Source organism: Microtus oregoni, unplaced genomic scaffold, assembly GCF_018167655.1.
Source record: "Microtus oregoni isolate MIOR12 unplaced genomic scaffold, Mior012 000017F_ref0000208, whole genome shotgun sequence".
NCBI classification, from domain to species: Eukaryota; Metazoa; Chordata; class Mammalia; order Rodentia; family Cricetidae; genus Microtus; species Microtus oregoni.
Window position 1 is genome coordinate 32847662 of NW_024543076.1, and position 19152 is coordinate 32866813.

A 19152-nucleotide genomic window follows, 5' to 3' on the forward strand; every position below is an offset into this window, starting at 1 on the left:
TAACTTTACAACCTAGGCTAGCTAGAGGAGGGGAGGGGAATTTGTTTACCAAATGCCTCAGGAGCTGTTTTTGGTCATTTCAATGCAATTTCAGCACAATCAAAATTTGTTTATCTAATTATGCACTAACCAATCTATTTAAAACTTTAGAAGAAAAGACAGTGTTGAACAATCCTCAAGTATTATCTCAACAGACAAGGATAAAAACTGTTTTTGTTTTTTTTTTTTTTTTAAAAAAAAATCCAGGCTAAAGAAGGCATTTGACATGGAACTTTCCACCCCACATTCCAAAGTGGATACCAGGGATCTGGGGTGAAGCCCCCAAGTAAACATTCCAGACTCTTTGTATAAAGGGGTGCCAGGGAGCTGAGGTGATGCTTCCAACCATCCTTAAAAAAATCAAGAAAGCAGGGTGTGGTGACATCTTCCTTTAATCCCAGCCCTCAGGAGGCAGAGGCAGGCAGGTGGATCTCTATGAGTTCAAGGCCAGCCTGGTCTAAAACGTGAGTTCCAGGACAGACAGAGATACACACAGAGAAAAACCAACTTGAAAAACCAAAAAAGAAAAAGAACAAAAATCAAGAACTAGAGATGTATGTCAAGGATACAGAACTTGCCCTCCATCCATAAAGAAGGCCTTGTATTTCATCCCTAGTCCTGAAAACAGCCAAAACAGCCCAATATAGGATCTGTAAAGATAAAGGATGAGTTTTGATTTACATTTTAAAAATGGATTTCTGATATTATGTAGAAGAAAGAGTCTATAGGCCAAAGATAGAAGTGCTGACCCTCAATGTGAGGTGAATGCATATCCAAATGAAAGATGGGAGTCACTTGACGGAGAGTGCAAACGCAAAGGGAAATAATGGTAATTTTGAAAATAGACTGACTTTAGATGTTAGATGTGATTTTTGACCTACATTAGAATGAAGCTTGTGTTTGGGGACCCATGAAATGGCTTATTGTTGTACCATTTACTTTAATGGGAAAGATGAGACAAGAGCCTCATTTAATGGAAAAGGGTTATATTTTGACTCATCATATTTAGATGCACAATAACATAAAAAGTAATACTTAGTGTAAATGTTTAGATGGGGTAATAACCTTTTTTATTGATTTTTATTGAGCTCTTCGTTTTTCTCTGCTCCCCTCCCTGCCTCTCCCCTCCCCCCTTCAATCCTCCCCCCAAGGTCCCCATGCTCCCATTTTACTCAGGAGATCTTGTCTTTTTCTACTTTCTACTTTCCATGTAGATTAGATCTATGTAAGTCTCTCTTTGTGTCTTCATTGTTGTCTAAGTTCTCTGGGATTGTGGTTTGTAGGCTGGTTTCCTTTGCTTTATGTTTAAAAATCACCTATGAGTGAGTACATGTGATAATTGTCTTTTTATGCCTGGATTACATCACTCAAAATAATCGTTTCTAGCTCCATCCATTTTCCTGCAAAATTCAAGATGTCATTATTTTTTTATGCTGTATAGTACTCCATTGTGTAAATGTACCACATTTTCCTTATCCATTCTTGGGTCGAGGGGCATTTAGTTTGTTTCCAGGTTCTGGCTATGATAAACAAAGCTACTATGAACATAGTTGAGCACATGTCCTTGTGGCACGATGACCATCCTTTGGATATATACCCAAAAGTGTTACTGGGTCTTGAGGAAGGTTGTTTCCTAATTTTCTGAGAAATCACCACACTGACATTTAAAGGGGTTGTACCAGCTGACATTCCCACTAGCAATGCAGAATTGTTCCCCTTTCCCCACAACCTCTCCAGCATAAGTTATCACCAGGGAATTTGATCTTGGCCATTCTTACAGGTGTAAGATGGAATCTCAGAGTTGTTTTGATTTGCATTTCTCTGATGACTAAGGATGTTGAGCATTTCCTTAAGTGTCTTTCAGCCATTTTGTATTTCTCTGTTGTGAGTTCTCTGTTTAGGTCTGTACTCTATTTTTTTTTATTGGATTATGTGTTGTTTTGGTGACCAATTTTTTGAGTTCTTAGTATATTTTGGAGATCAGACCTCTGTCTGATGTGAGGTTAGTGAAGATCTTTTCCCATTCTATAGGAGTCATTTTTGTCTTGATGACCATGTCCTTTGCTTTACAGAAGCCTTTCAGTTTCAGGAGGTCCCATTTATTAACTGTTTCTCACAGTGTCTGTGCTGATGGGGTTATATTTAGGAAGTTATCTTATTGTACAGGATTGTTTAGGCTATTTTGGGTTTTTTTGCTTTTCCATATGAAGTTGAACACCGTTCTTTCAAGGTCTTTGAAGAATTTTGCTGGGATTTTGATGGACATTGCATTGAATCTGTGGTGATAATCTTTGATCTTAAAATGACCATGATGGTGTTCAACAATGGGAGGAGATAAGGTCAACTAACCAATATACAGTGAGATTTAGGAAGGATTTTTAAACCCTAAGGTTGAGGACACTTCAACATTCAATGTAGACTGAGAAAAGGAATAGTCAGCAAGATCTGAGACATGTTTGGCAAGATGTAAGGAATGCAAAGAAGAGATGATAACAATTGCATCAAGTAAACAAAACATGTCTAGTAGAAGGATGTGCTCAAAGAGACCAAGTGATCTGAGGCTCCTGGAGCCTTTAGTTTATAGTAAAGACAGCTGACTATGTTGGCCCGTACCTATAATCTCAGCACTAGGCAGGCTGAGGCAGGATCACAAGTTTAAGACCAGCATGAGAGGAACAGTGAGACCCAACTGCCTATATTTCTATAGAGTTTGCAATAGCATTTCTCAAACTGTTAAACACAGCTATTGTAGATATCTGTGATATTTAACCTTCGTTATCACTTTGACTTGATTTAGAATCACCTAATGGGCACACTTGTTGATATGTCTCTGAGGGCATTTCTAAAAGTGCCAGCTGAGGAGGAAGCCCACCCTGAATGTGGGCTACACCATTCTCTAGCTAGGGTTCCAGGCAAGTAAAAGTTCATTATTTGAGTATCTTTGCTCCCTGACTGCAGACACAATGTGACTGACTGCTAAATCTATTCTCACTATCACTCTTTCCCAGCCACAGTGGACTATATCACTTCAGACTGTGAGTCAACATAAACCTTTCTGTGCTTAAGCTGCTTTTGTCAGGCATTTAGTCAGAGTGTCTTAATTAGGATTTCTGTTATGTTATATCATCATGCCCAAATGCAACGTGGAGAGGAAAGGATCTATTTCAGGCTGCAATGCTCAGATCACTCTGTCATTGAGGGAAGTCGGTGGGTGCAGGAACTAAGGAGCTGGAGGCAAAAACCCAAGCAGAGGCCCTGGAGAACCATTTACTGGTGTGCTCTTCATAACTTGCTCGGTTTGCTTTCTTATATCATCCAGGACCATATGCCCAGAGTTAACATCAGCTGCAGTGGATGGACCCTCCCATATCAATCATTAATTAAGAAAATGCCCTATATACTTGCTTGCAGGCCAATGATATGGAGGCTTTTTCTCAACTGTAGCTCCCTCTTCTCATATTACTCTAGCTCATGTCAAGTTGACAGAAAGACCAACCAAGACACACAACAATGAGAAAAGTAAATGATTTAGCCATAGGAAGGTGCAGTGATCAAGTTACTCAATGTGTTCTGTAGTATGTTCCATTCAAAATTTCATGGCCATGGGCTATGGATACAATGCCAAGGTAGAGTGTTTACCTAATTAACATTTGCAAGGCCCTGGATTTGGTCTCAGTACTGGAAAAATGAAATAGAATGGAAGAAAGAAAAGAAGGAAAGAAAGAGAGGGATTTAGTCTGCATTATTAACTACAGTATTCCCCTATCAGCAGAAGGAATAATGCAGAGACCCAATGCCAGACTTTATGCAGAGTGAGAAACCTTGGAACATCCAGCCCTAAACTGAAAGATCAGGATAAATCCAGACCCCCTAGCAGGAAGAGTAGAGCCAAAAATCTAGGATAGCCGGTTCAGTGACTTTGTTCCAGGAACTGACTAACCACAAGGTTAGATTATAATCTTGAAAAAAATTTTGAGAAGTGGGGAGTCACCCCCTTGTGATTATCACTGATATTTTCAGATCTTCCTATGACATTCTTCCCACCCTCTTTGGGTTGTGGTTTCTTCCCTTTTTAAATACCCCTTCTCCCAGCTACTTGGGGTTGAACTCCTCTACTCCTGCATGGGATATGAGTCTCGCCCCAGGCCCCAGTGCGCTGGTTCCTGTGAATAAATCTTGTGTGATTATGAAAGACCCCCGGTGTGGGGAGACTCTCACTCAAGTCTCGGGATAATACGACACCTCCCCCCAGTAACTCATGAGAGACCGACCTTGCTGCAATCACACGAGGTTTATTTGACAAGAGAGGAACCAGTGCACTGGGGCCGAGACTCATAACCAATGCAGGGGAGGAGTTCAACCCCGAGTAACTGGGAGAAGGGGTTTTTAAAGGAAGAAACTACAGCCCAGTAATCCAAAGGGGGTAGGGAGGGCATCATAGAAAATCCCGAAAATACCAGTGATGATCACAAGGGGACAACTCCCTGTTTCTCAGGATTATTCTCAAGATTACAATCTAACTTTATCTTCAGCTAGTTCCTGAAACACAGTCACTGAACGGGCTAATCCTAGATTTCTGATTCTTCTCTCCCTGCTTAGATTTTTGGCTTTACTTTTTCCTGCTATGGGGGTCTGGATTTATCCAGGTCTTTCAATTACAGCAAGGATGTCTCTCGTGAGTTCTTAGGGGGTCGTGTTATCCCAAGACTTGAGTGAGAGTCTTCCAACCCTGGGGGGTCTTTCAAAATGAGATGTTGTAACAGGGCTCCAGACAGTAACAGACCCCAAGACAACAGATTCCATGATGGAAATTTCATTCCAGCTGTGAAACTCAGCAAGAAGACAGCATGACCTAATCCACCAAAATCCACAGTTCTAAGAAAGGCTCTAAACATACCAAGTTGCTTTTCAGCTTCTGTAGTTCTGCTTCTGGCTAACTGTTCTTGTTAACTAAAGTATGCCAAGCTAGAACATGGTTTTTGTGCTTAAAAGCCCACCCTGAGACAAGCTTGTTCTACACTGGGATCCCGAACACCCAGTGTAGTTGCAAGCCAGCTAATACAGACTTTCTATTGGCTTAACCCATGTCTGAACAGTCTTCTCTACTGATTATCCCACAACAAATCTTCATCAAATATCGGGGGCCTTGACTACCAGCCTCAGTACCCCATCAGGGGTCAGAATAAGATATTTTATGGCAGGCAAGAATATGAGGATAAAAAAAGATTAACTAAAGTACATTACCTCTGCATGTTCTTTCTTTATTTATTTATTGTGAGGGGAAAAAAGTGAAGTGAAGAAGCATGGATAAGAAGAAAAATAAGAGGCCGGGTGATGGTGGCACACGCCTTTAATCCCAGCACTCGGGAGGCAGAAGCAGGTGGATCTCTGTGAGTTCGAGACCAGCCTGGTCTACATAGCTAGTTCCAGGACAGGCTCCAAAGCCACAGAGAAACCCTGTCTCAAAAAAACCAAAAAAAAAAAAAAAAAAAAAAAGAAGAAGAAGAAGAAGAAGAAGAAGAAGAAAAATAAAAGGGAGAAGAAGAAGAAGAAAGCAGAAGAAGGAGAGTAAAGGAAAGAAGTAGAAGAAGTAGCAAGGAGAAGAAAAAGAAGAATATGGGGTGATCTCCATGAGGTTTCTAGTTTTTACAGACAGTTGGAAAGTTCCACACACAAGGACAATGATAATATGCATACCAAAAGCACAAAAAGGGAAAGAAAAAAAAAGTACTCTGGAACAGGTGGCCTGACCTGGGAAAGAACCAGAATTCAAGGGGAAAAACCTGACATCCCAAACCATTAGATAAAGTTACTAAACATCCCTGAGTCCTGGATTCACCCACTCTCCTCATCTAATCTCATTTGTGACAACCAGCTTTGGGGACGTCCAGATTTGTTTGTTAGCAAAGGTGGGGCATGATGTGTTCCTGCTCAGTGCCTGTCTTCTATAGAAATGTCTATGTGGTCTGTTAGCAGGTAATCTTGTGGGACTGACTCTATGTAAATTTGACTGTTAGAACAAAGAGTGAATGCCACCACTCCAAGGTCTCTGGTGTGGAGGTATGGAAAAAGGTCATTCTGTTGCCTATGCAGAAGTTACACTGCTGAAGTGTTCTGGGAATAAATTCCATTTTGAAGGGGAAAATCATGGCTTCACAAGGTTTTCACAGATATGACAGTGACTTTTCCAAAAGACAAGTGTTCCCAAAGCTCTGCAAAACAGGTGCCCCATAAGTCTTACACTTGTAGGTCTACCTTTATGAATCTGTCATTTACTGTGTAGTCTTATGGGCTCCAACAATCAAATCCATCCCCTCAGGGTTCAGGGAACCCAATAGAAGTCAAAGTGTAAAAGCCACCTGGGTGCCTTTAATCCCAGCATACAGGAAGCAGAGGCAAGCAAATCTCTGAGTTTGAGGCCAGCCTGATCTATAGAGTGAGTTCCAGGATAGCTAGGGCTACACAGAGAAACCCTGTGTCCAAAAACCAAAACCAAACCAAAACAACAAGAGTGTAAGAGCCAGAGGGGATGGAGGACACCAGAAAAGCAGGGACCTCTAAGTCAACGTTTAAATTACCTGACACGAGGGGCTGGAGAGATGGCTCAACGGTTGAGAGCACTGACTGCTCTTCCAGAGGTCCTGAGTTCAGTTCCCAGTAACCACAGGGTGGCTCACCACCACCTGTAATGAGATCTGGCGCCCTCTTCTTGCCTGCAGGCATGCATGCAGACAGAACACTGTATACATAATAAATAAATAATTTAAAAAAAAATAAAAAAATTACCTGACACGAGTGAGAAGGAAACACGGAACATACAACAAACCTGCTTAGGAGTTTATTAGAGGGGGAAGTCAGTGAGTGTGCAGAGAGAGAGGAAGATGGCACATCCAGCTTTTAAAAGCAGCCTAGCGCATGCGCACAGGGATTGACAAGGCTATGTCATATGCAGATAACAGGGCTCACGCATGAGCGCAAGGGCTTAGCTGAGTCATATGTGGATGATGTAATCCATGTCATACATGGGTCATGCAGGGGCCCTTTAACATCCCTGGGGGGCATTAGGCAGTTCAGCCTGAGGGCTTGCCTGCACCTGCATGACCCCTAGAACCAGGAAGTATCAGCCTTATGTGGCTGAAATCATTACAAATGTAATCAAAGCTCATATGAACTCAGAGACTGAAGTAGCATGCACAGGGCCTGCACTGGCCTACACCAGGCCCTCTAGACACATGTATTATGGCTTCCAGTTTAGTGTTTTTATGGAATTCCTGAGTGTGCAAGCTGATTCTAATGCCTTCTCTTGGGCTGTTTATGCTTTTATTTGTATGTCTTGTCCAACTCCAATGGGAAAGTTTTTGTTTTATGTTAATTATATTTTATTATTATCCCTTAAAAGCCTGTTTGTTTTGTAATGAGATAGAAAGTGAGTCTAACTGGATGGGAGAGTTCTTAAAGAGGGGTTGGGAGGGGTAGAAGGAGGGGAAAGCATAATCTGGATCTATTATGTGAGGAGAGAATCTATTTTTAATAAGGGGAAAAGAAAGAAAGAAAAAGAAAAACTGAAGCTTAAAAAAAAACAGCCATCTGTGCAATAGAACGGTAGCATTTATCCTAGCTTTGTACCCAATAATCAGTCTCTTCCTTTTCACCATCCCCAATCTTATAATTTGCTTTGGATTGGTTGAGTCAAATAAACTATGATTCTAAAATTAATTTATTTCTTTTAGCTTTTTAGATGTGATTTCTAAAAACTTAGAGATTACATATGCAACTGAGGTGCTGGGTTGTTAAGTAGAAACCATGCTATTGTGGTAGGCATAGATAGGTCTCTCTGTTATGGTTTAAGTAAAATTCTGCAGGTCCCCAAGTGGTGGCAGTGGGCAGCTGGTCTTGAGACCATGCCGCAGGTCCCTGAGTAGTGGCAGTGGGCAGCGGGCACGAGACAACAGCTGGCCACGAAGGCAGCTGGTCCCAGGCAGGAATCCCCTGAGTGGCCCGCGGACCATGAGGGGAAGTGAGTCCCAGGCAGGGAGCTGCATGGCGGGTGAGAGACTGAGACAGATGGCACACCATGCAGAGAAAGTGGGTATTTATTTAGTGGATTATGGAGGAGAAAGGGGAGGAGGAAGAAGAGCAGACAGAGGCAGAGAGAGGGAGGGAGAAAAAGAGATAGAGAGGAGGGAAGGGGAGAAGTGGGGAGGAGGGAGCAAGGCAGAAGCTGCCTCTTTGGGAGAGAGACTGAAAGGAAAGAACTCAGACTGGAAGCAGAAGGAAGACCCCCACCTGCCTTGGTGGTGGAGGGGGGGTTGGGTTTCTTCCACTGAGGGAGAAAGCATCACTATGTGTCTTGTCCAGGGAATTTGTCAAAGTCTTTTGTGCTTTAATGTGCTAATTATTGCTTTGTTGTCTCTCTCTCTCTCTCTCTCTCTCTCTCTCTCTCTCTCTTTGGGGGTCTTAATTTGGGCACAACACCTTACACTATCACTTTTCAGTTTTCTATTCAAGGGGGAAAGTTCATCACAAGGGCAGGAGCTGGTTTAGTGCCAACAAGGAAGAGTAGAAAGGGGGCCTCTGATTCCCATACCCAGAGCTGCCAGGGAGGGAGGAGTAGGAAGGAACCCCTCACTCCCAAGAGTTCATCGTCTCTCTCTTTTATTTACACAAGCTATCGCTTTTGCTTTGGGCAGATGTATTTTATTAAAAATATTGAGTAATCAGTGAGTGGCTAAAAGCATACACCAGAAGGTATTTTTTCCTAAACACAGCATTAAAGTAAATGTTCATGGGGAACAAGTCCCCAAATCTTCCATTTGCTGCCATGCGTGTCAAACATTTCAGCCAATGGTGGGCCTGTTGAGGGAGATTGTCACTCTAGAAATATAAGGGAGCTGAAAACTTTCTGTGACCTGGTGCTGTCACCGTGGCAATGACATGATGCAAGGAGGGCATTACTCCTGAATTTATGATGACACTCCTTCTGGTCACATAAAAGCTTATCAAAGACAATATGTAGCCCACAATACTTGGTGCCAACTGAGAGTGTGACCATTTTATGCATTCATTGTGTTACCTTTTTGTTTCAGGGGGACAGGATCACACTGTGCAGTGTAACCCCAATACCAGAGTTCCTGATCCCCATCACCACGAAAGCCAATGAGATGTGAATTATTCAGGCAGACAGTAATCTGGGAAGGCAGCATGCTAACACTCTAAAACTGCCTACCGTCTCATCTCCTTCTAGAATACTCAGCTGGCAAGTTGTCAGAAGCAGGCAGTCATTTCGGGGCTCAGTTTTGTCCCTACCACCAGGTGGCCAGCCGCATTCTGAGACACGGGATGTCTCCTGTCGTCATCCCTTACACACTTCCATCCTTCCATAGACGTCTGGGCTCAGGTACTCACTGAAATGCTGAGTCTAAGACAATGTCTACCACCATCAACCTTGTACACTCCTCCAAGGGCATCTGGGCTAGGGAAGTTTCACTGTAGGTACATGTCAAGCTAATAATAATAGGTTTGCAAATTCCTCTGTACATGCGAGTCCTTATAACACAGAATATAAAAGTGGCTCTAACCATCCCTCCTACCTCATCAGTAGCTCAGGCTGGCACTCAACAAATCTACCTCTACCAACTCCAGTGCTGGGATTATAGGTGTGTAAGTAACTCTACTTGGTACAATTTTTTTTTTAAAGATTTATTTATTACGTATACAATGTGCCTCCTGCATGTACACCTCCATGCCAGAAGAGGGCACCAGATCTCATTACAGATGGTTGTCAGCCATCATGTGGTTGCTGGGAATCGAACTCAGGACCTCTGGAAGAGCAGCCAGTGCTCTTAACCTCTGAGCCATCTCTCCAGTCCCTACTTGGTACAATTTTTATCACTATGTTAGTGTGCTACTTCTACTTACAAAAAAGTACTGCAAAACAGGATTTTATGTCATGTTGCAATCACAGCTGCCTCACACACTTCCTGTTTACTTGTTTCTGTCCTGTCCCTTTAAGAGACAAGCCCTGCCCACTCCCTCCCCCACCAAGTCAAGCAGATCTTTCTTCCACTTCCAACCTGAGTTTCTTCTTTTCTGTCTGTCTCTGGAAGAGGCAGCTACTGCCTCTCTCATTTCTCCCCACTTCTCCTTCCTCTTTCTCTCTCCCTGTTTCTCTCTCTCTCTCTCTCTCTCTCTCTCTCCTCTTCTCCCTTCTCCCCTCCCCCCTTTCCTTTTCTCCTCCATAACCCACTAAATAAATATTCTCTTTCTCTGTGTGGCGTGCCTAATAGGAATCTGTCTCTCACCCGCAGCGCAGTTCCCTGCCTGGGACCAGCTGCCTTCATGTCCTGCCATGGTCTTGTGCCTGCTGCCCACTGTCTCCACTCGGGGACCTGCGGCGTTTTACCATAACACCATTGATATTGTCTTATGCAATAGCCAACTTTATTTGGGGAATCAGACAATTTATACTTTAAGGGTTGAGAAAAGTCACGAAAGTAAAGTTCTCATGAGTTCAGGCTATATACAATCACAAGGACAAGTCACATCTGTCAAAAATACATTTCACCATAGAGGCACATAAAGGAGAGTTTAAACATTAGTTGAATAACAGCAGCAAGCAATAATGAGTAATCTGAAGTAAACTCACTCCTATCACACCTGGGAGCAGCCATACACCTGGGAGCAGCACAAAGATGCATTCCAAGAACAATTCCATGCTTTGAAGGTGAGGTCACAAGATGCTTGTGTTCTTGGAGTGTTCCCCCAGTGTTCAGAATCCTCCTCGCAGGACTGCTTCTGGACCGTGTATGTCCTGACACCCATCTCTTGCCTGTCTTCTCCAATGATTGGTAAATGGGTTGACTCATGGATGTCCTTTTGTTTTGTGACCATTAAAGTTCATGTCATCACTTCCACACAGTAGACCATCGGGCAACCTGAGTCTGTGTTCAGGCCATTGGCGCTCATATTTGGTTAAATATAAGCTATCCCTATTCCCTGGGTAGGAATAATCTATGTTCTTCATTAACAAAGGCTGTAATCATTGCCTCTAGGACAGAAAGGGTTCTTTGCAGTCAGGAGCCAAGGAATGCCACAAAGTAACCAAAACATAGTTGCTTACAGCCCTGCTTCAGTGAAAGGTTTCCCCAATGTAACAACTCTGCTCAGGTGCGGAAGGGTTTCCCCAGTGAAGGCTCTGCCGAAAGCTGTTCAGCCTAGGGTACTGCAGCCTGATGAGAAACCCTGGGAGGAGCCACTCATACTGCATGAGACTTGTCCCTGGCTTCCTTGGTACCCGACAGTGCACAAATCATGTTCAGTAAATCTTCACTAAGTGAATCTACTATACTTAAAAAGAAAAATAACCTGATCGCCCATCTTCATCCAAACCAAGATAAACATTCAGGGACTTGTGTTGTGGATGATTATAAAGGACATTTAGTAACTATCACACAAGATCTATTGTAATTCCGGTGCCTCGTGCAAATGCACCTCACAGTTAATGCGGACACTGTATAGCAGAGGTCCTCAGACTAGCAGGCTCGGCATCAGTGGGGACTCACTAGACCTGACCCCTGACCCCAGCCAGAACTCTAGAAAACTCCAAAGCAGAACCCTGCAGTTTGTGATATATATAATGTATGTATATATGTTTTTCGAGACAGGGTTTCTCTGTGGTTTTGGAGCCTGTCCTGGAACTAGCTCTGTAGACCAGGCTGGTCTAGAACTCACGGAGATCCGCCTGCCTCTGCCTCCCGAGTGCTGGGATTAAAGGCGGCGGGCACCACTGTGCATGCATTTTTTTTCTTTTTTTTTTAAATTTATTTATTTATTAAAGATTTCTGCCTCCTCCCTGCCACCGCCTCCCATTTCCCTCCCCCTCCCCCCAATCAAGTCCCCCTCCCCCATCAGCCCAAAGAGCAATCAGGGACAATCCTGACCTGTGGGAAGTCCAAGGGCCACCCACCTCCATCTAGGTCTAGTAAGGTGAGCATCCAAACTGCCTAGGTTCCCACAAAGCCAGTACGTGCAGTAGGATCAAAAACCCTTTGCCATTGTTCTTGAGTTCTCAGTAGTCCTCATTGTCCACTATGTTCAGCAAGTCCGGTTTTATCCCATGCTTTTTCAGACCCAGGCCAGCTGGCCTTGATGACTTCCCGAAAGAACATCCCCATGGTCTCAGTGTGTGTGTGCACCCCTCAAGGTCCTGAGTTCCTTGCTCGTGCTCTCTTTCCTTCTGCTTTGTAAGACTTTAAGACAATCCTGAAGCCATTTTTGAATCCTCTCAGCCTCTGTGCCATAGTGCTTCCCCTCCTCCCCTGGGAACCAAGGACCTAACAGCTACACTCGCACGTACTCAGTTCCTGAACAATTACCCATATACGTATGCTTTGGTTCGGTCCCCTGGGAAACGGGGTCAAAATGACCTCTTACCTCATCTGATCTGGCAACAGCTCTCCAGTCAATTATTGGTAATAGTCCTTTCAAATAAGCCAATCAGAATAGTCAAAGAACAACCCCCCTTGCTTCTGTGGCCCCTTTAAAAGTAGACTGTACCCACTATTCGGGGTCCCTCGGCTTCCCAAATGCTGGGGGACCCTGTCATGACAGAATTAATAAAATCCTCATGCTTTTGCATCGGCTGTGGTGTATGAGATGGTCTCTGGGGGTGACTCCTTCTCGGTGTTTGGACGCTAGAGTTCAACAGCTCCTGATTTGGACCTTGAGATTTCAGTCCTGTGCTCCAATGTGGGTCTCTGTCTCTGTCTCCTTTCATCGCCTGATGAAGGTTAATATTCAGGAGGATGCCTGTATGTTTTTCTTTGGGTTCACCTTCTTATTTAGCTTCTCTAGGATCATGAATTATAGGCTCAATGTCCTTTATTTATGGCTAGAAACCAAATATGAGTGAGTACATCCCATGTTCCTCTTTTTGGGTCTGGCTTACCTCACTCAGGATATTGTTTTCTATTTCCATCCATTTGTACGCAAACTTCAAGAAGTCATTGTTTTTTACTGCTGAGTAGTACTCTAATATGTATATATTCCATACTTTCTTCATCCATTCTTCCATTGAAGGGCATCTGATCTCCAAAATATATAAAGAACTCAAGAAACTAGACCGTAAAAGGCTAATCAACCCAATTATAAAATGGGGCACTGAGCTGAACAGAGAATTCTCAACAGAAGAACTTCAAATGGCCAAAAGACACTTAAGGTCATGCTCAACTTCCTTAGCGATCAGGGAAATGCAAATCAAGACAACTTTAAGATACCATACCTGTCAGAATGGCTAAAATAAAAAACACCAATGATAGCCTTAGCTGGAGAGGTTATGGAGAAAGGGGTACACTCATCCATTGCTGGTGGGAATGCAAACTTGTGCAACCACTTTGGAAAGCAGTGTGGCGGTTTCTCAGGAAATTCGGGATCAACCTACCCCTGGACCCAGCAATACCACTCTTGGGAATATACCCAAGAGAGGCCCTATCATACAACAAAAGTATATATGCTCAACTATGCGCATGCCTTTTTTTTATTTTTTTTTTTATTTTTTTTGGTTTTTCGAGACAGGGTTTCTCTGAGGTTTCTGGAGCCTGTCCTGGAACTAGCTCTGTAGACCAGGCTGGTCTCCTATCCCCAGCAGCTCCTCTACAGGGAAAGCCCCGCCTCAGACTGACAGGCTATTTAGCAGGTCTCAGCCAATCGGAAGCTACGCTCGACCCAGCCTTCCACCCTAGCGATGCGATTGGCTGACTTCCGCACCAGCGCGAGCCATTTAGCGCCCGGCGCCCGCTGAGGCACCCCGCCCGCTTTCGCTTTAACATGGCGGCGGCTGCCACCTTAGCGGCCCCGAGCGCGCTGGGCTGTGCGGGCCGGGAAGATGCGGACTGTCCAGAGAAGGAGGTGACCGGAGGCGACGCGGAGCTGCCCGAGCGCCAGCTGCAGGTCCCGGAGGAGGAGAACGCGGAGATGGTGGCCGAGGCCGAGGCCGTGGCCGCCGGCTGGATGCTCGACTTCCTCTGCCTCTCTCTGTGCCGAGCCTTCCGCGACGGCCGCTCCGAGGACTTCCGTCGGACTCGAGACAGCGCGGAAGGTGGGTGCGGGCCGCGCACAGCCGGGGTGGGGGGCACGCGAAACCGGCTCCTGTGAGCTGGGGTCCCCCACCCCTTCCCCATTCCGTGTCCCTGTCGGGCTTGACCGCAGGACCGAATGGGCGAAGATGGAGAACTTGGGTTCCCACTGCCTCCTTCGGGCCCAGGCCACCCAGGTGTTCCTTGAGCAGCAGTCTCGTTCCCTCCCGGGAACAATTATGTAAATTTGCAAACCCCCTGGCAATAATAAGCCAGACCTGGCCAGACGACGACGGAGATGATAACGTTACTATGACCAGGTGTATTTATAGTCTAAATGTAATATTTAATTGCAAATTCTCATCAAGCCATACTGACAGACTGCATCCCAGCTATAATAATACTCATTATTTCTAGAGAAGTGTTGGTTAATCCGAGGTGCCAGTAGGTTAAGAGGGGTGCCCCAGATCCGTGTTTAGGAAAGTTTCCTCACAGATAAAGTTGGAGCCGTGGTGTGGGTAGGTAACTTTAAGTAGAAAATGAAGTCCTGAAACGAAGTCACTTCCCTATGCTGTGGTTGAGAATAGGCTACGGTTACTCTGTGCTGACAAGGTAGAGTTGGAAATGTCACCGTGAACTCCTGTTTCGTTCCTACGTGTGCAGCGCATGTCAGCTTTGTGTCGCTGTAACATATATCTGACCTAGTCGGCCCATAGAAAGAAGGGGTACGTCTTGCACAGTTCTGGATGTTTCTGTGCCTGGAGCTCTGAAGAGTCAGCTCATCATGATGCCCAAGCTGGCAATTTTTCAAACAGGAGGCATAATTTCAACTACCCCTGCTGTTTTAAGTTAAGAGCAGTGTATCTGGGGGAGGGCCTTGAACTTCCCGTAGGGCAGGGTACCTTGCCCTCTCTTAGGACTGGAGGTGGAGAAGGGGAGTGGGGAGGAAGTGGAAATTTTGATTGGTATTATTGGTATTATTTATAAAGTAATAAACAAAAAAAAGGAAAGAAAAAGCTTAACATACTTGTATTCACAGTGCTGGGAAGACAAGGTTCACTGGCTAGCCAGCCTAGCCTACTTTGGCAAGCTTCAGACCAATGGAAGGCCTTTCTTAAAAGGGAGAGGGTGAGTGAGGAGAGCTGGCTCAGTAGTTAGGAGCACTAACTGCTCCTCCAGAAAACCTGGGCTTGATTCTCAGCACTCACATGGCAGTCTGGAACTCCATTCAGGGTATTTAATGCTCTCTTCTGACCTCAGCATGCACTGTATGCACGTATTACACAGACAGACGTGCACGAGAAATAAAAATGAAACCTTCTGTTTAAATGTTAAAGTTTTATAGCACTTGCAGAGTGAGAGCCAAGTTTATCCTCCTGCTTGCGTGTGAGAGATCCAGGAATATGGTTCACTCACCAGTATGCACATTCACTGCCAGGTGCATCCTTGTGAGAATTCAAATATTTGAGAAATAAATTTTTTAAACTCGATTTTTATTAATTGAACAAACTCAGTGGAAACCTTGACATATGTATATTTCCTATAATATAAAGTATTTTATAGTATGAATTTCAAAGTCGTAGTTTGATACACTACTTTTTAAAAGCAATTTTGAGTATTTCACAACTGAGTTACATTGTGTAAGAACACTATATTACAAAACTTTTTTCTGATTTTTAAGAAATTGAATGATTAGAATCTATAGTTCTGCCAGGCGGGGGTGGCACATACCTTTAATCCTAGCACTTGGGAGGCTGAGGCAGGCAGATCTCTGTGAGTTCGAGGCCAGCCTGGTCTACAGAGCTAGTTCCAGAACAGCTCCAAAGCTACACGCTGAAACCCTGTCTCGAAAAACTTAAAAAAAAAAAAAGACTGTATAGTTCTAAATTTATGATCAGTTTTTGTTGAGTGTTTTATTAGTCAAGCTTCTCTAGACTAACAAGATACATACATACATATATATATATATATATATATATAATAAGTCTATACATAGAAAAGGGATTTACTAGAATGATTGACAGACTGTGGTCCAGCTAATCCAGCAATGGCTGCCTATGTACAGAGTCCAAGAATCCAGTAAGTGTTCAATCCATGAGCTTGATGTCACAGATGGCCTTCAGTATATGCTGGAATCCCAAAGAAATAGGCTCTAATGTCAGGAAAAGAATGTTTATCGAGGGTGGGAGGAAACTGGCAAAAAGAGCTTCCCTCTTCCATGTCCTTTATATATATTCTAGAAAAACATATGGCTGAGATTAGGGGTGGATCTTCCCACCTCAGAAGATCTGGATCAAAGATTCGTCTTCTCACCTAATTTCCAGATTGGAAGTGGATCATCTCACTTCAGATGGTTCAGTTAAGCAAAAAAGAGAGAAAGAAAGAAATCATTCATAGGCGTGTCAATCCATTTTTGGTTTTAGTTAATTCCAAATGTAGTCAAGTTGAGAACCAAGAATAGCCATCCTAAGTGTTTATAATCTAATACTTAACATTGTATTGTTGCTATTAGGGTGTGATAATATTTTAATGAACTCTTTCTTTTCTTTTTTAGCTATTATTCATGGACTACCCAGTCTTACAACTTACCAGTTGAGAACTGTATATATATGTCAGTTTTTGACAAGAATTGCAGCAGGAAAATCTCTTGGTAAATACAAATTTTTATTTTATATTAGAATCTTTTAACTTATGACTAAATATAAGACATGAGAAACTGATGAACACTGTATTTCCTTTTGGCTGGGGGAGAGGAGGTTTGCCTACCTGCAGTTGGCATACACATAAGCTTATCTAAAGCAAATAAATACAGTTTTATCTTTGTAGAACTGTGACTCTCAAACTTTAGCCTGCTACATATTATTTAAAGGGCTTCTTAAAACAATGAAGCCGTTCTGCCTGACCATGAGTTTAGCTCCCAGGTGATTCAGATGTTACAGGGGGCGGACTACACTTCCTAGACTCCTGGAGATGTCATTTGAAGTTTCCTTGTATAACTTAGTGATAACAGCTACAACACATACACTGTTTACTGTCAGCTGTTTAAACTTGATGCCTGTCCTTATACAAGAAAACATAGTTTGTGGTTGTAATCTGTCTCCCTTAGACAGGTTAATCTTAGATTATAATGAGCAATATTAGTTCGTTTTATAATTTACAAAATACTTTCCCATTAATACTTTCTGGTGAGCAGTACTTGCATGAAACTATTTACTTATAAAAATATATATACTCTCAGAATATTAGTATCATACTGAACCATCCCTGAGCCTTGTAGCCTGCTTTATTTGGAGAATGAAATTAGGAGCTTGTCTGATATTATTCCTGGGGAGATTAATAATTTCCTGAAATAGGGGACCCATGACAAACCAAAGTAACACTGATACCATATTCTACCTTGTGAACCAGGGTTTACTGTAGTTACTTACAAGAGCATGGACAACTCAAAGGCAGTCACACCACCAACACCTCAGCCCAGCATGAGTGGCAACTCAGGAAAGCTCTCTGAGTAACTTGTCGTCAGTTCTGCAGTTAGGGAGTCTCCTCTCCTGAGTGGTTCCTACATAGCTATAGCTATTGGGGGGGGGGGGGGTGAGCGGGCGGAGGGCAAAGACTTGTACATCTGGTAAGTTTCAGGGACTTCCTGGGGCTTTTGAGTTAATTACTTACTGAATCTTTATACACTTACCTCTAGGGTGGAGTGTTTGAACCAGAAGGAAACTACTACCTGACGGGGTTAGAGTAGATGCAGAAGAGAGGGCTATGTGTAGCTTAGAGCCTGTGGCTGCACACTGTGACTTAACATATTGTAGTTAGTTGGGTGGTTTTATAAATCATGTGGCAGATTATTCTAAACTGCCTAGCTATGCTTTACACATAATAGTTACTCTTTATATCTTAGTTTTTTTTCAGGTAATCTTCCCTTCAAGGGATAAAAACAGATTTTGTGAGTAACTTGCGGTTGACTTGTTTTCCTTGTTCATTTTTACAGAGACGGGGATTGAACTCAGGGTCTTGTGCATTTTAGTCAAATGCTGTACAGCTGAGCCATGCGTGTTCATCCTGACCCCATGGCTAAATCCTTAAGTGTACCAGGATTCTGTTTTGAATATATATCTTAGATGAAAAACCACAAAGATTAGCGAACAAGAATCACTGTCTCATAATTGATTCAAAGGAGATAGTAGTTAAAGTTTAGGGTTTTGTTTGTTTGTGTTTTGCAGTGCCATGTACCTAGGGCCTTTGACTAACAGGTGAATATGCCACCATCAAGCTACAGCCCCAAACAACTTCATTTTAATTTATGTGTCGCATTTTCAGTGACCTTTCAGTGAGTGTTCTATAGTAAATAGAAGAAATATTTCCTGATAGAAATATGGTCTATGTTTGAAATTTAAGATGTTTTAGTAGTTAAATTAAGACAACTAAAAGGAAGTAGAGTTAATTTTAACGTTATCTTGTTTAATCCAGTAATCTAATATTTTTAAAATATGCCAACAAGTAATGTACAAAATGTTAATGAGCTATCTTATTTTTTGTAGTAAGCTTATGCTGTAGTACTTTATGCTTAAAGGATATCTCTCTGGACTACTTGCATTTTAACTGCTAAGTGCTTATAAGTAGGTAGTAGCTGCCATAGTGGGTCCTGTCTCCAGCCCCACAGAGCTGTAAAATAAGACATCTCAAGCAGAAAAAATGTTTATGACAGGTTTTCTCATCTCAAAAGACTCACTTTTATGTACCCCAGGCTGCCCAGAAACTCCTAGTCCTCCTGCCATAGCTCCTGAGCACAGGGACTTACAGGTGTCACCATGCCTGACTATCTCCTAAGATCTAAGATTAAGACTTTCCAGGCCTCCTACACTGCAGCAGAATTCAGCAGATGCCCTATACAGAGGAAAAGCCAGTCATGTGTTTTTAGTTTCTTTAGTTTTTAGCCTACCAACCCAATGTCAAGGAATCCATAAGAAACTTTTCTTATTTCCCCTTTCCTCTTGTAAAATACTGCCTATTCTACCAGATCTTCAAACCTCATCCAAAG

The 19152-nt window shown here is 43.1% G+C and overlaps 1 protein-coding gene across 2 annotated transcripts in view; it reads left to right on the forward strand.

Annotated features, from left to right (window-relative positions):
- Positions 1-13844: 13844 nt before the first annotated feature.
- Terf1 (telomeric repeat binding factor 1) overlaps positions 13845-19152 on the forward strand; it is a 37095-nt gene continuing 31787 nt past the window's right edge. For both annotated transcript variants that reach the window (XM_041667886.1, XM_041667885.1), the window contains exons 1-2: positions 13845-14134; positions 16666-16761. In XM_041667886.1, coding sequence (XP_041523820.1) covers positions 13864-14134; positions 16666-16761 — 367 coding nt within the window. In that variant the 5' untranslated portion in view covers positions 13845-13863. The remainder of the gene's footprint in view (positions 14135-16665; positions 16762-19152) is intronic.